This window comes from Pseudorca crassidens, chromosome 17 (genome assembly GCF_039906515.1).
Source record: "Pseudorca crassidens isolate mPseCra1 chromosome 17, mPseCra1.hap1, whole genome shotgun sequence".
NCBI classification, from domain to species: domain Eukaryota; kingdom Metazoa; phylum Chordata; class Mammalia; order Artiodactyla; family Delphinidae; genus Pseudorca; species Pseudorca crassidens.
Window position 1 is genome coordinate 74,120,068 of NC_090312.1, and position 14,849 is coordinate 74,134,916.

General features: G+C 40.6%; 1 protein-coding gene across 3 annotated transcripts in view; it reads left to right on the plus strand.

The window, feature by feature from the left end:
• The window catches only part of PDE7A (phosphodiesterase 7A), a 114,889-nt gene that overhangs the window by 86,629 nt on the left and 13,411 nt on the right, over positions 1–14,849 (plus strand). For all 3 annotated transcript variants that reach the window (XM_067712203.1, XM_067712205.1, XM_067712204.1), the window contains 4 exons: positions 3,717–3,868; positions 5,671–5,734; positions 11,119–11,214; positions 13,037–13,137. In XM_067712203.1, the coding sequence (XP_067568304.1) occupies positions 3,717–3,868; positions 5,671–5,734; positions 11,119–11,214; positions 13,037–13,137 (413 nt within the window). The remainder of the gene's footprint in view (positions 1–3,716; positions 3,869–5,670; positions 5,735–11,118; positions 11,215–13,036; positions 13,138–14,849) is intronic.

The following is a 14,849-nucleotide window of genomic DNA, read 5'->3' on the forward strand; positions in this document are numbered from 1 at the left end:
ATAATGAATAGAATACGTGTCTTCTGCAACATTTTTTAGAAGCTTTCTAAATGCCTTGGCTCTAATGCGTTAATTGTATTGCATTTCTGCTTTGGTTTCTAAGGTTATATTTGTAAAATGGGGATGATAATCTTTGCCATCTTCACAGGACTGTTGTGATTATTAAATGGGATGGCAGATGTGAATGTGCTTTTTGTAAAACAGTAAAGTGCCTTGTAAATGCAGAGATGGCAGTACTCGTATTAATTAGTTCTCATCTGCTCCCCATGTGTTCGTGTCATTCCACTCTGGCCCTTCCAGGTCCAGTCTTTTCTAGGAATAAGACTAGAAGGGTCATATTAAATTCTTGTATTTCTGGGACTTCCCTGGTGGTGCAGTGGTTAAGACTCTGCACTCCCAATGCAGGGGGCCTGGGTTCGATCCCTGGTCAGGTAACTAGATCCCACATGCATGCCGCAACTAAGAGTTTGCATGCCACAACTAAGAGCCCACAACTAAGACCCAGCACAACCAAATACATAAAATTAATATGTATTTAATTGAATACTTTTATTTCTGTACATTAGCTTTTTTCCCTCTGTGTTTCTTTCTGTACATACTTTCATCTAAATAAGGACAATTTTGAATAATGGTATACACAGAATTTTATCATAAACAGTCAATAAACCATACTGTAGAGATGTAATAGGAAACTTGTGCGTAATACTGTGGACACACAGGCTTTGTCAGTAGATCTGTGTTTTAAAATCTAGTTGTCAGGGACTTCCCTGGTGGTGCAGTGGTTAAGAATCCACCTGCCAGTGCAGGAGACACGGGTTTGATTCCCTGGTCCTGGAAGATCCCACATGCCACGGAGCAGCTAAGCCTGTGTGCCACAACTACTGAGCCTGCGCTCTACAGCCCTTGAGCCACAGCTACTGAGCCCAAGTGCCACAGCTACTGAAGCCTGCATGCCTAGAGCCCGTGCTCCGCAGCAAGAGAAGCCACTGCAAAGAGAAGCCTGCACACCGCAGCGAAGAGTAGCCCCTGCTCGCCGCAACTAGAGAAAGCCCGCACGCAGCAATGAAGAGCCAACACAGCCAAAATAAATAAATAAATAAATTTATTTAAAAAAAAAAATCTAGTTGTCACCCTATATTGGCTGTATGATCTTATATATATTATATATAATATATAAACCCTATATTGGCTGTATGATCTTATATATATTATATATAATATATAAACCCTATATTGGCTGTATGATCTTATATATAATATATAAACCCTATATTGGCTGTATGATCTTATATATAATATATAAACCCTATATTGGCTGTATGATCTTATATATATTATATATAATATATAAACCCTATATTGGCTGTATGATCTTATATATAATATATAAACCCTATATTGGCTGTATGATCTTATATATATTATATATAATATATAAACCCTATATTGGCTGTATGATCTTATAAATAATCTCTTGTAGATTTAGTGTGCTCATGTATAAAGTGGAAGATAATAATACTTGTTTTTTTAACATTGTTGAGGGCTAGATGAGATACCTCTTCTTTTTTTTAAAATTCATTTTTGGCTGTGCTGGGTCTTCGCCGCTGCATGCGGGCTTTCTCCAGCTGCAGCGAGCGGGAGCCACTGTTTGTTGCGGTGCGCGGGCCTCTCATTGCGGTGGCCTCTCCCACTGTAGAGCACGGGCTCCAGGCACACGGGCTCAGTAGTTGCGGCTTGCGGGCTCCAGAGCACAGGCTCAGTAGTTGTGTGGCATGGGCTCAGTTGCTACACGGCATGTGGCATCCTCCCAGACCAGGGCTCGAACCCATGTCCCCTGCATTGGCAGGCGGACTCCCAACCACTGCGCCACCAGGGAAGCCCTAGATAGCTTTTTTTAAAGCACATGGAACATTACTTTCACTGAACTTATTAAACTAACCTCATTTCCTCAAACATACTAATTCTAGTTCAAACATAATTGCTTGATATTAATAACGTTACCATTTTGGTTCTAGTCCTTTTAATGTAAGTTACATTGATAAAGATAAAAATTTAACTCCACAGTTGTTCTAGATACTCTATTTTAGATCCACTGGGATGAAAAATGAGAAAAAACCCACGTAACTGTGCGTTATCTTATTTCTGGCTTATGTCAGTATATGGGAACCTCAAAACTCATCAGGTATTTCAAAAACAGTATGCATTTATTCATTTACTCAGTATGTTTTATACATACCTACATGGCACTATTATTAGGCTTTGGAATACAAAGATGAAAAAAAATAATCCGTGCCTGTATTGGAGGTCATCATTTGTTGAAGGAGACAGATAAATAAGCAGTTGTAATAACAGCCTCAAAAGTAGTGTGATAGGTGTCTGCACGGGTAGCCTTGAGAACCCAGAGGAGGTGCCTCCCATCTCTCCGAGATGGAGAATGTGTATATAGGTGTCCAGGTGTGCTTCCCAGGGAAGGTGTCATCTGAGTTGAGTCTGGAGAGAGCCAGAACCTGGAGCATAAAGCCTTTTCTTCCAGGCCAAGAAGATGGAGTTCGTTTTAAAATGATGAGGGATCAGTGAATATTTTTATTTAGAGCAACATAAACAGATGTGGAACTTAGGATAATTACCTAGATGCATACCTCCAAGCAGTGGCATCAACATCAATTTTATTATCCTCTACATTGCCATCATTTGTTTAATACCTATTATATAACTGACTCGTGTGTATATTATCTCATTTAATCCAGCACCCTTTGAACTAGATATTATTGCCATTATTTTATAGATGAGAAAACACTGGGTGATAGAGGTTAATAGAACAGTTAGTGACTGGACACACAAGAGAGAATGTGTTTGATTACCTGTCATTCCACCAGTGGGATGTTAATGGAAGGTAAGATGAGAGATGATGGTCTGTTGATCCTTAGTCTTCCACTTTGATGTTTCGTATTATGAACATTTCACTTAACTTAGTTAGATTCTAGAATTTAAAGATAACATTCATGCTCTACAAGACAGCTTGTAACCAATGTCTTTTATTTTGTCTGGTGCCCCAGAAACTTTGGTTCATTCTAACACTGCAGGGACACATGACTGGTAGACTCATGGAAGGAAAACGTATCCATATCCATTGTGGAACCACATTTTTTTTCTAGACTTTTTCATCTTGCAGGATTTTTATCCCTATCCTTTAGAACTCTTACAGGGTATAAGCTGCTTTATTCTCCATTCCATCTCCTTTTCCTCTGAATAAACTTCTCTTAAGGAAAGATTTGAAATGATACCTCATTAGGATTTGAGATGTTTGAGTTGAATAATTAATTCTCAAAGTCTCATATATAACTTGGGACCTGGCTTCTCAGTATGAAGGATAGTTTGAAACTAGATTTTGTCTTTCTGCTTCATAGTGTTTGTATAGTGTATTGAAGCGATGGAGTGAAAGGTAATAATTCTTAGGAAGTTAAAAAAAAAACTGATTATTAATCTAACCACACTCCTCATTAGCTTTCTAAATGCTGATAAAATTGGCAATTTGTCCCTTCATTCTCAGCTCTTTAATTGAAAGTACAAATAAAGTACCTCTTCTCTTCTAGAAATATGGCATGGAAGCTGATTAATTTTAAGACATATTTGTATGTAACTAGAAGGGGTACAACAAAGATAGAGTATGCACAGTTTTGAGTCGCTCTACTCACCTTTTACTCCGTTTATTTCAGCTCAATCTGAAATCGAAGTTTCTGTGTCTGCAAGGAATATCAGAAGGTTACTAAGTTTCCAGCGGTATCTTAGATCGTCACGCTTTTTCCGTGGTACCAGCGTTTCGAATTCTCTAAACATTTTAGATGATGATTATAATGGACAAGCCAAGGTGTGTATAGCTTTTTCAAGAAAACATTAATTTTTAGATAAGTTTAACGAAGCCTTGTTTTTCCCATATGGTACTGATTTATAGAGCCTTTTTTTGTATGTGAAATCAGTTGAACCCATTTTTCAGGTTTTCCCTTTAGAGCAGCTAGCTGTTCATCCTATAGTTAGGTATTACAGAGCAAGGAACATTTCTGAAGTAACTAAAATAATGAAAATGTTTTCAATTTATTATAACAGCAAGTAGATCAATAGAAAGTTAAGCTATAAGATCACACTTAACGCTGGGAAGAACATTATGGATTGTCTGATCTAATTTCTGTATTCTGTAGCTAAGAACAGTATGGCCTTAAAAAAAAAAAAACAGAACACTATGGCCTAAATAGTATAAGGAACTTGGTTGAGCTCCCCCAGCTGGTTCGAAGTAAACCCAGCACAGGAAGACTCATGACTTTCAGTCAAATGATTTTTCATAATCTCTTGTTATCAGTGAGATTTTTGGAAGAGTTAGATTTTTTTAAAAATTAAACCTGGTGATTGTGTGCATTGTTTTCTTTATATAGTTTAAAAGGAGTATGTTAATGAAGGTGGAAGTTAGTTGAGGTTGTTTTTGACCAAATGAGGATTTTTTAATAATCTTATGTTTCTAATATTTGTAAAAGTATTCTTTGACTTAATACTTACAGGCCAGATGTTGTCAGTTTGTGTAGATAGGGTCGGGGTACCCACTCTACGGTTATACTAAAGTGAAAAAATTTGCCTCCCAGTTTGATAAAACAAATCAGTGAAAAAGTACTGATGCTTTCCTTAAATTTTAAAATGTTCACAAGTTTTGCTTTTTAGAATGAGAATATTATGTGTATCATTGGCTGTTAGTATTATAATCTCAACCAGTAGTACCTTAATGTTGCTTATGTCTATTAGGTCATAAATGTATACGACAGTGAAGTTTTGGATACAAAATAAAATTTTTTTCTTGAAAATAAAGTCCACAAAATTTTCAGGTTACAAATATATGGTGTAAAAATATCTATTTGAGTTTTAGGGTTGTGGGATTTATTTACTTGGCTGAAATAACCATCAACCTAAAAATTAATGTTAAGTGCTATTGACTCTTTTATAAGGATATTTAAAGAATATAAATAAATACCCATAAATTGGGAGTGTATTTTCAGAAAACGAATAACAAATAATTTGAGTGTAGTACAGTGTAAGCGTCTGGTGCCTGGGTTCCAGAATCAGACCACCTGACGTCAGATCCCAGCTCTGTTACTTTCTTGCTGAGCAAGTTAGAACTTTTTGCCTCTTTCCCCATCTATAAATGAGGATTGAAAACAATGCCTGCTTGATAGTGTCGGCATGAAGAGTAAGAGTGAGTAAAGCACTTTTAACAGTGCCTGGGATATAGCAAGTGTTCGGCTATTATAATTTACTTTTATTCGATTTTAAAAATCTGGTTTCTAGACCATGCAGTGTATGAACCACACTTCTGTGATGTTAAGTTATATTAGAATTCTTGACCGTTCATGGGAGTATAGGAATAAGTTGAAGGGAACACTAACCTTACCTATACATTTATTAACTGGAAGACAAAATAATAATTGTTTTTTCAAATGGAGTTTATCCCTCTGGACATGTTTTGGAGCCGTTTGGAAAGGTCATGATTAAAGGGAGAATGATACTTAACATTCCTTAAAGTAAATCAACCACTTCCCATTTTCATTAACTTCCCTGTGGACTGTCTACAAAAGATAGAGAATGTTACTGAAATTAAATTACAGTAGGAATGTTTGGTTTTCATTTCAGTGTATGCTGGAAAAAGTTGGAAATTGGAATTTTGATATCTTTCTATTTGATAGACTAACAAATGGTAAGTGAAGAATTTGACTTACTCAAGTTAATGTATTTTTGAGATTGCTGCACTGAAGGTACAGCCGCTGGTGAGCTGCTGCTTTCATTTACTTAGGTTAGGAGCCCTCTGCTGGCAGAGGGAGCATTGTTGTGTTGCTTCTTTAGTGACTGACTTGTAAGCCTAGAGAATCAATCTAAAATTTTATTTTTTGATTATTACTCTTAGTAGTAATCAAAATTAACCACTGTCATCATCACTTGGGCGTCCCTTATTAATGCTACTGTTGTTAATAACCCAAGGCGAACATCACTATCTCATCGTTCTTTTTTTTTTTTTTTTTTGGTTTCTTTTGTACTGTAGTCACAGTGACATGCTCTGATCTTGTATTCCAGTTTTGATAGCCCCAGATATGTGGTAGATGAATGACCTTTTGAGAGATGGCTTTTCTTCTAGCTCTGGCTCCTAGGCTTTCCTTTCTCTGCTCACTTGAGAGATGGTGTGTTAATGATCAGCAGCAGTGGTTCCTCGTGGCACTGCTTCTCCATGGCGGGGTCGGGTGGGGTGGGAAGAGCTCATGGCTTCTTGAGGGGGCGTATCAGAATCTACAGAAAGTATGAGTACTTTGAAAAAGACAGGTGATTCTTTTTTTTAGATGTTGGGGGTAGGAGTTTATTAATTAATTTATTTTTGCTGTGGTTCGTCTTCGTTTCTGTGCGAGGGCTTTCTCTAGTTGTGGCAAGCGGGGGCCACTCTTCATCACAGTGCACAGACCTCTCACTATCGCGGCCTCTCTTGTTGCGGAGCGCAGGCTCAGTAGTTGTGGCTCACGGGCCTAGTTGCTCCTCAGCATGTGGGATCCTCCCAGACCAGGGCTCGAACCCGTGTCCCCTGCATTAGCAGGCAGACTCTCAACCACTGCGCCACCAGGGAAGCCCCAAGACAGGTGATTCTGATCTGTTTACCTCTTTCTGAGTTTCGTTTTGCTTTGCGGGAAGGGTTCATTTTTCTTTATTCTGTTTGGGAATGGGAACAGAATTCCCTTTGAGAATCATTCTTTATTTAGTGTGAAATTTTTGGCATTAAAAAAAAGAAACGTGGGCTTCCCTGGTGGCACAGTGGTTGAGAGTCCGCCTGCCGATGCAGGGGACACGGGTTCGTGCCCCGGTCCGGGAAGATCCCACATGCCGCGAAGCGGCTGGACCCGTGAGCCATGGCCGCTGAGCCTGCGCGTCCGGAGCCTGTGCTCCACAACGGGAGAGGCCACAGCAGTGAGAGGCCCGCGTACCGCCAAAAAAAAAAAAAAAAGGTGGTACCTGTTGTCCAACTAGACTTTGCCCCTTTTGCCTTAATATGTTTTAAATGAAGCAGAGTGGAAAGTTCACTGAGAGGAAGTCAGTTCTGTTGGTTGAGAATGAAATAAATATGTGATTCACTGCTATACTTTGAAATCACTTTTTTTTTCTTATTTTACTTTGGAATAAAGCTCCTTTCCTAAGAAAGCCAAATATGGGAAATGGACAAGCAAATAGAACTGTATGCATCTTGAGAACAGCATGGGTCTAGCTTTTTAGTATCACTACGTCATTCGCTCTGAGCTATATGGCCAGGCATAGTGAGGATACCTTTGTGATCACCTTCAGGTTGTCTGTGGACTGCTGACCGAAAATAAACTGGAGCGACCCAGGCACAGGTGTAAAGACAGTGAAGTTCTCCTCAGTGGTGGAGCCTCCCTCCCGCTTCCCTGCCTTTTGTTTTTCCCCCTTTTCTGTTCCTACTCACCTCTCTTTTGCCCTCTGGTGACTAGTGTCTGTTCCTCTCCCTGCCCCCACTTGGGCCTGTCCACACAGAAAAGGCTCTAATATCATTTAGGGCCTATCGGAGGCTCTTACTATCAGCTGTCCTTCCTTGCAGCCATCCCCTTTTTGAAAATATAGGTGCCTCAGCTTCTTCTAGATCTGGGAAACTCCCCTTTCCTAATGCAACACAAATATTGCTTTAGTCATTATCTCAAGGTAAACATAGATAAGACAGTGCCGCCCTTAACACCTTCAAGGTCTAGCCTCACATAAACACTAAGAGCTCATAGCCTATTCTTAGTCTCCTGAGACACTTGTCACCCACTGAAATAGTTGATTGTTTTTCTCTAGATTTTATTTTTAAAAAGAACATACCTGCTAGTCAGGGGGCGTGGCGATAGAAGTGGAATGAGGGTGACGGTGCAGCATGGGCAGAAGTCATGGCCACTAGTCTACGTCCGTTAACTTAGCCCTTGGCTTCCCTTCAATCATCTCACTCCTTTTTTGTGGAGAAGGTGGCCGAATGGTTTCTTCTTGCAGTTGTTAGGGGTTAGTAGAAACCACCCACGGTTAGCCACCCACCTGTGCCTTTACAGATGGTGATATCTATGTTCAGTTCACTACAGTCACCCAAAAGTTACAGGAATTCTGTACGTGAAGGGATATTATCGGGAAACAAGTGGGCAGGAGAAAAGTCCTTTAACTTGCATTATTTAATTGGATCTGCTTTCCTTTCAAAGCTGCTTAGCCTGAAACGAATTCTGGATGATATACGTACATAGTATCCAAGTATATAGTTTTCCCTTCTTGCTGTCGATCTGGTGTGTTCTGTGTTTCTTCCTCTGGTGATTTCCCACATGATACTGTGAGGAAGGCAGGGAAGAAACAAAACTCTGATTCCCAGCTTGTCCACTGCAAAGTGGGAAGTGGTTTCTATCTGGTAGGATATATTTGATGCTGCCTTTGCAGGAATGAGTTAGGTTACATCAGATAGCAAGATAGGGCTTGTCTCCCCCAAAAGTCACCTGGCGCATGAGGACCGGACCCTCGTTGCCAGGCCTGTGTTATAGCCGTAGCCCAGTCCTGCCAGCTCCCAAGTATTGAAGAGAATCACATCCTAAAACCTGTTGAGAGCCGTAACACCTTAGGCAGGTCCGTCCTTTCATATATCTTTATATAAAGGGTAACTTTTCTATAAGTACAGTTTTCTTTTCCAAGAAGGTGTTTCCATTCTCACATAAAATAACTGCTTCTATGCCTGTTTCTTGTTTAACGTATCAGCTAAGCATCATCACTTGCTTTGAAATGTTTCGTTGACTTGTGTTCTTATTTACTGGTATTAAGTCAGTTGGTATCTTATAAACTGAAAGTGAGAAAAAACGTTGCATACAGTTTTTCATTTTGATATGGGCGGTACACTTTGTTAGATTGGCTCTTGTCACACTCCCCCAGGCTTCTTGGTGGAGGACGTTAACATGCGTTTCTTACTGCCATTCGCCTGGATTCCAGACGAGGGTATCTTACCATTTGATTGCAGCTTTCTTAAAACTTATTCTAGATCCTAGAAATTGGTAATGTATTTCATTAGGTTTGGGAAACAATTTGGGGAGAATCCTGCGATTACCTAAATACACAGAATGAATATACATTCTTTTTTTTAAATTGAGGCATAATTGACATAGAACATTACGTTAGCGTCAAACATGCAATGTAATGATCTGCCATTTGTATGTACTGCAAAATAATTGCCACAGGGGGTCTAGTTAACATCCGTCAGCGTACATAGTCACGGTTTTATTCATTATGATGAGAATTTTTAAGACCTTCTCTCGGCAGCATTCAAATACCCAATGCACCCATTTTGTCCCCTTGCCCCACCTCTGACAACCAACCGCCGGTCTGTTCTCTGTATCTGTGAGCTCGAGATTTTGTTGTTTTTGTTTTAGATTCCACATATAAGTGAGATTATACAGCATTTATCTTTCTCTGTCTGACTTACTTCACTTAGCACAGTTCCCTCAAACTCCATCTATGTTGTCACCTATGGCAAGATTTCCGTCTTTCTTATGGCTGGGTAATATTCCACTGCATATACACCACGATTTCTTTATCTGTTTGTCCATCGATAGGCCCTTAGGTTGATTCCATGTCTTGGCTGTTGCAAATAATGCTTCAGTGAAGATGGGGGTGCAGGTGTCTCTTTGAGATAGTGATTCCATCTCCTTCAGATATATACCAGCACGTGGGATTGCTGGATCATAAGGTAGTTCTACTTTAAATTTCTTGAGAAACCTCCATGGTTCTCCATAGTGGCTGCACCAGTTTACAGTCCCACCAACAGTGCACCAAGGGTTCCCTTTTCCTCACATCCTAGCTAACGCTTGTTATCTCTTGTCTTTTTGGTAATAGCCATTCTGACAGATGTGAGTTGATATCTCATTGTGGTTTTAATTTGCATTTCCCTGAGGATTAGTGATGCTGACCAGCTTTTCTTGTACCTGTTGGCCATTTGTATGTCTTCTTTGGAAAAATATCTGTTCAGATTCTCTGCCCATTTTTTAAAACCAGATTGTTTTTTGAATATACATTCTGAAATATCTCTATATATGCCCTAAGAAAAGTTGGTTGTTACCGTGGTTATGACAGAAACATAGCTCACTTCTTCACAAGTGATTCTAGACCCCATGGGCTCATGTTTTTACCAGTAGAGTGTTACTAGGATTTGAGTGCATGTTTACATTTAACTCCTTAAAGGGAAAAGATCTGAAATGGTTTTTTCTTTCTGTGTGAAGGTGATGTGTCGGATGGTTTTTAGGAAGACTCTCTCTTGGTTGCCACATCCTTCCCACTGTTGCTTATGCAAACCTTGTTCCAGTTCGTTGACTTTTTTCCTCATCTGTGGGCTTCTAAACAGTTGTTCAGGCAGTTTTGGATAATTAGTTTAGCCTGATAGTTCTTTGTAATTTTTCATAAATATTATTACTACAAATTTTCATTGTGGGACTAGTTGGGTCTTTTATACATGTTTGTAAGAATCATAGATTTTTTTCGAGAATACCAGAATCATGTTTATGTTATTGTTATTGTCTGAATGCTGGCAGTAACTTATAAGCTCACACACCTTTAAAACCTACAGTCTGTTTAATTGTTAAATAACATAGCATATGCAGCCAAGGCGCTCTGCTCTGGGACACCCCCATTCAGAGCAGTGTGGTGGAGGGATGGTTATGAGGAGGTGAGTGCACATGTTTTAGGTGCTTTGGGAAATGGAATTAAACTTACTCAGTGTGGACAATTTTCAAAGTTTTCTATCAATTCTAATTATTTTGGTGTCTTAAAAAGAAAACTTACCTATTCAAAAATGTTTATCTTCCAGTTGTTTGGTTTTAGAAAAATAAAACCAAAAAATCCTTTTTTCTTAGAATAGAAAGAACATGTGATATTTAAAGTTCTAAACTGGTAAAATTAAAATAAGTTGTAAATTTTAGATAGACAAAAAGTAGGACTTAGTACTCTTTATGTTTTGTATTCAAACCTATATTTGGAAGTACAGTGCAGTTACATAAGCTTGTATTCCTGCTAATATCTCCTCTTCTTCCTTTTTAGGAAATAGTCTAGTAAGTTTAACCTTTCATTTATTTAGTCTTCATGGATTAATTGAGTACTTCCATTTAGATATGATGAAACTTCGTAGATTTTTAGGTAAGTGATTCTAACCCATTTAACAGTAATAAGATTTGTACTGGTACTTGTTTAACTTGTCTCTCAATTATATCAGCTGTTGCTCTGAAACTAATCACCCCAAAGTTCGTGGCTTAAAGAAAACACACATTGATTTAGCCCTGAGTCTGCAGGGCTGTGGAGCGCTGCTAATGGTCTGGCTGAGTTTGTTCGTGCCCCCGCCCTTGACACCCAGTGAGCTGCACTGCGGCGTCCTGGGCCTCAGCTGGGACACCGGGCCCGACCCGGCTCAGCTCTACATGATCTCCTGTTAAATTAAAAGGAGGCAGAGGAGTTTGGCACCATAATAGAGCCACTTTAAAAACAAAAAAGGAAAAAGATTATTTTCCAACAAGCCAAGCTTGTTCAGAGAGCAGTGGCCAGTTGGCAGGAGAGCACTGGCACATCCAGACCCCCGAGCCCAGCCCGGACACTGGCTCGCCTTGCTGTCCGCCGCATCCCGGTGGCCAGAGCCCGTCAGGTTGGGGGGGGGGGCATACCTCTGGGTGGGGAAGCCGCGAAGGCCCAGTGCCGCTGGAGGCTGGGTCAGCTTTGCTGTCAGTCTCCCACGTCAGCCCCGGCTTTCTCGCAACGATGACACAGTTTCTGTCCTTTCCTAACTTTTTGAAGGCTAAAACCTTAAAAGATCCAGGTCCATTGCACTTGGGTCTCCTCTTTTTCTGATCCCAGAAACCTCCTGACAGTAAACGTCAAAGATTATTTTGAATATGTTTTCATGTGCAGAGTGATATTTAAGAGCACTCTGCTAGGGAAAAAATTAGAGTCTTTCACCGAATAAAGGAAAACGTTAGAAGAAAATTAGCATGAGGATTCTTGTTTTTGTAACGAAGGTGATATTTTCTTTCCTCTTAATTAGCAAAACTAAGATAAATTTATTACCTAAGACGTTGAGAAACTTCTAATGCATATTCATTTACAAATTGTATGCCTGCAATACTCTGCTAATATCTGTTATAAAACACATAAATAGATATTAACACGAGTATTTAGAAAACTATTTTAAAGGATGGGATCAAAGTACATACAGAATTCTAATGCTCTTTGCCTCTCACCAGTGAGTCGTAGCTCACCACCTTGGGGTTGGCTCACTTTACCTGGAGATCACTGGATTGAGTGATGGGCTGTGAGGGCCACAGTGCGGGTTTGGTGGCAGTGGGGACGGCTCTACCCTCTCATCCTAGTCTACTTTTTCATGGTAGCATAATACAGACACTGAGCAGAGAAGGCAGGATTAACACATCATCCTTCCCTACTACTGAAAAACTAATTGCAGATCTGAAACTCACCTCACTGATGGAGTATCCCAAGGATCGTGTTCACATTCCCCAATATCTGTATTATTTTAGCCTCATAATGATTTTTGTCCTCTGATGAATTCCTAGTTCCTAGAACAGTATCTACTACGATGAGTATTTGCTGAATGAATTGTACAGTTTTTATTAAACTAAGAAACTCTTTTTAAATTAAAAAAAAGTCAGAGGAGTGGGCCACAATGATAGATTGACATTTTAAAAGAGAAGAAAAGGAAAAAAAAATTTTATAATTTTGACATGAATACCTTCATGCCATTTAAAGAGTTTCGAACAAGAGTCAAAGTGGTGTTGATGCCTTGGGTATACATGTGAGTTATGATAAGTGATTATCATCTCCCCGAATCAGAACAGTTAGCTGATAGCCACATGAGAAGGGTAAGTGGAGAATGCATAATTGTTGCAATTTTTGTATTTGTACATGCCTCCTGTTCGCAGTTAAATCTGAGGTCTTTTTTTTTTCTTTGACGCAGTTATGATCCAAGAAGATTACCACAGTCAAAACCCTTACCACAATGCAGTCCACGCTGCAGATGTTACTCAGGCCATGCACTGTTACCTAAAAGAACCTAAGGTAAGGTGTTGGCATTTACAGTCAGTGAAAGTCCTGAGAAAATGCCCTTGATTTAATTTCAGATACTTTTCCTTAAGTTAATGTTTTCATCAGACTTAAAATCAGAAGGTTCCTTCACAAGAATGAGATGTGGCTGGATCAGGTTTCCAGGCGTGGCTGTATTTGTAAGTTGACAGCTAGAGAGCTGGGGTGATTGTCGAGAATGAGGCTGGAGAAGCCCAAGTGAGGGTCAGGCTGTACGGCCCGGCCACACATGTCAGGTCACCTGGCGTTTACGCTGAGCTCCACGAGGGCAGGGATGACACTCGTCAGATCCCGTGATGAATAGGAAGCTCCGGAAGGGAAGCAGGAGACTTTACAAAGCTGTCCTGGCTGTGGGGGGAGAATAACTCAGACAAGACCAGAATCATGCACGCTGCCCATCAGGAGCTGTTTCGATAGCCTTGGGGCAGGAGAGAGGCAGACGCTTGGTGAGATCTCTTGGGAATCAGAACATGGAGGATGTGGTGTCTGGATGCATCTAGGGGGGTGAAATAGGGAGAGGAGTCGGTGGAGACTGTCCCCGGCAGCTGAGTAGCAGGTGGGAGTCGCTGTGAGGGAGAGAATGTAGGAAGGGAGGGAGGGCTGGCAGAGATGATGAGCTCCATTGTGGGCACGTGCGGTTAAGTGTCTTCGCGCCATATCCGAAGGCAGGTGTCTAGTAGAGAGCTGGAAAGGAGTCTGAAGCAGAGCAGAGAAATCAGAGCTGGGGACCACCAGCTGTAGATGTTAATGGAAGCTGTGTTTGCCCATGGGCGTTTCCTGTTCCTGGGGGCTGTAAAGTTACATCTGCCACCCTTAGCCCTGCCTCTAAACTCGCCTCCCCAGGGATCTTAGTTCGGCCGGGTGTTGGGAGGGAAGGAGGCTGACTGAGCCAGTTGGTGCTAGTTGATGCTCTGAGAATATAGCCATGTGGTTGCCAGTCTCCTGATTTTTCAAGAGATGTGGAGTATGTGAAAGTACCCCAATTTTTAAAGTATATTATGACTCAAAAAAAAATTAACTGTATTGTGGCATCATTTATATGCAGTAGTAAAATGCATACATTTTGTGTGTGTAGTTTTGATAAATGAATACGCCCATGCACCCAATTTTTTAATTAAAGTTTAAAACAGACATTGGGCCAAGCCTATAGTGTCTCTGTTGAACAGTCTTGCGGGAGAAATTGGTAAGTAATCACCATACAGCCAGGGAAGTGGAATGATGGAGCTAAGTGCCCCATGGGACACAGAGGAGATAAACCTAGTCCATGGGGCTGTGAAGGCCTCACCCGCTGGCTGGCCACGCCCAGCCCGAAGCCAGGGCTGGGGAGCGCCGGCACCCAGCAGGACCAGAGGGGCAGAGAGTGCAGGGCGAACGTGGTGCAGACACTGTCTTACCCATGCAGCTCTGGTAGCACTAGTTTTAAACACTTTTTGCCTATGTAGCTCTGATCATTCTTACTTTAAACACTTTTCTTAACATACTCAGTGAACTCTTCAGTCAAAGCTTCAGTTAAGGATACCGATAAAATCACTAAGATTTAAAATACAGCAGTTCCCTCCTCCCTTATCATAGAGATAAGAAAATAGAAATGGAGTCACTCAGAGTTGACTGTACCTCTTTTACTTCCCGGTCCTTTACATGGCATCGCATTGTCGAGTGTGTTCATTCATTTGTTCTGTCCGTTTTCC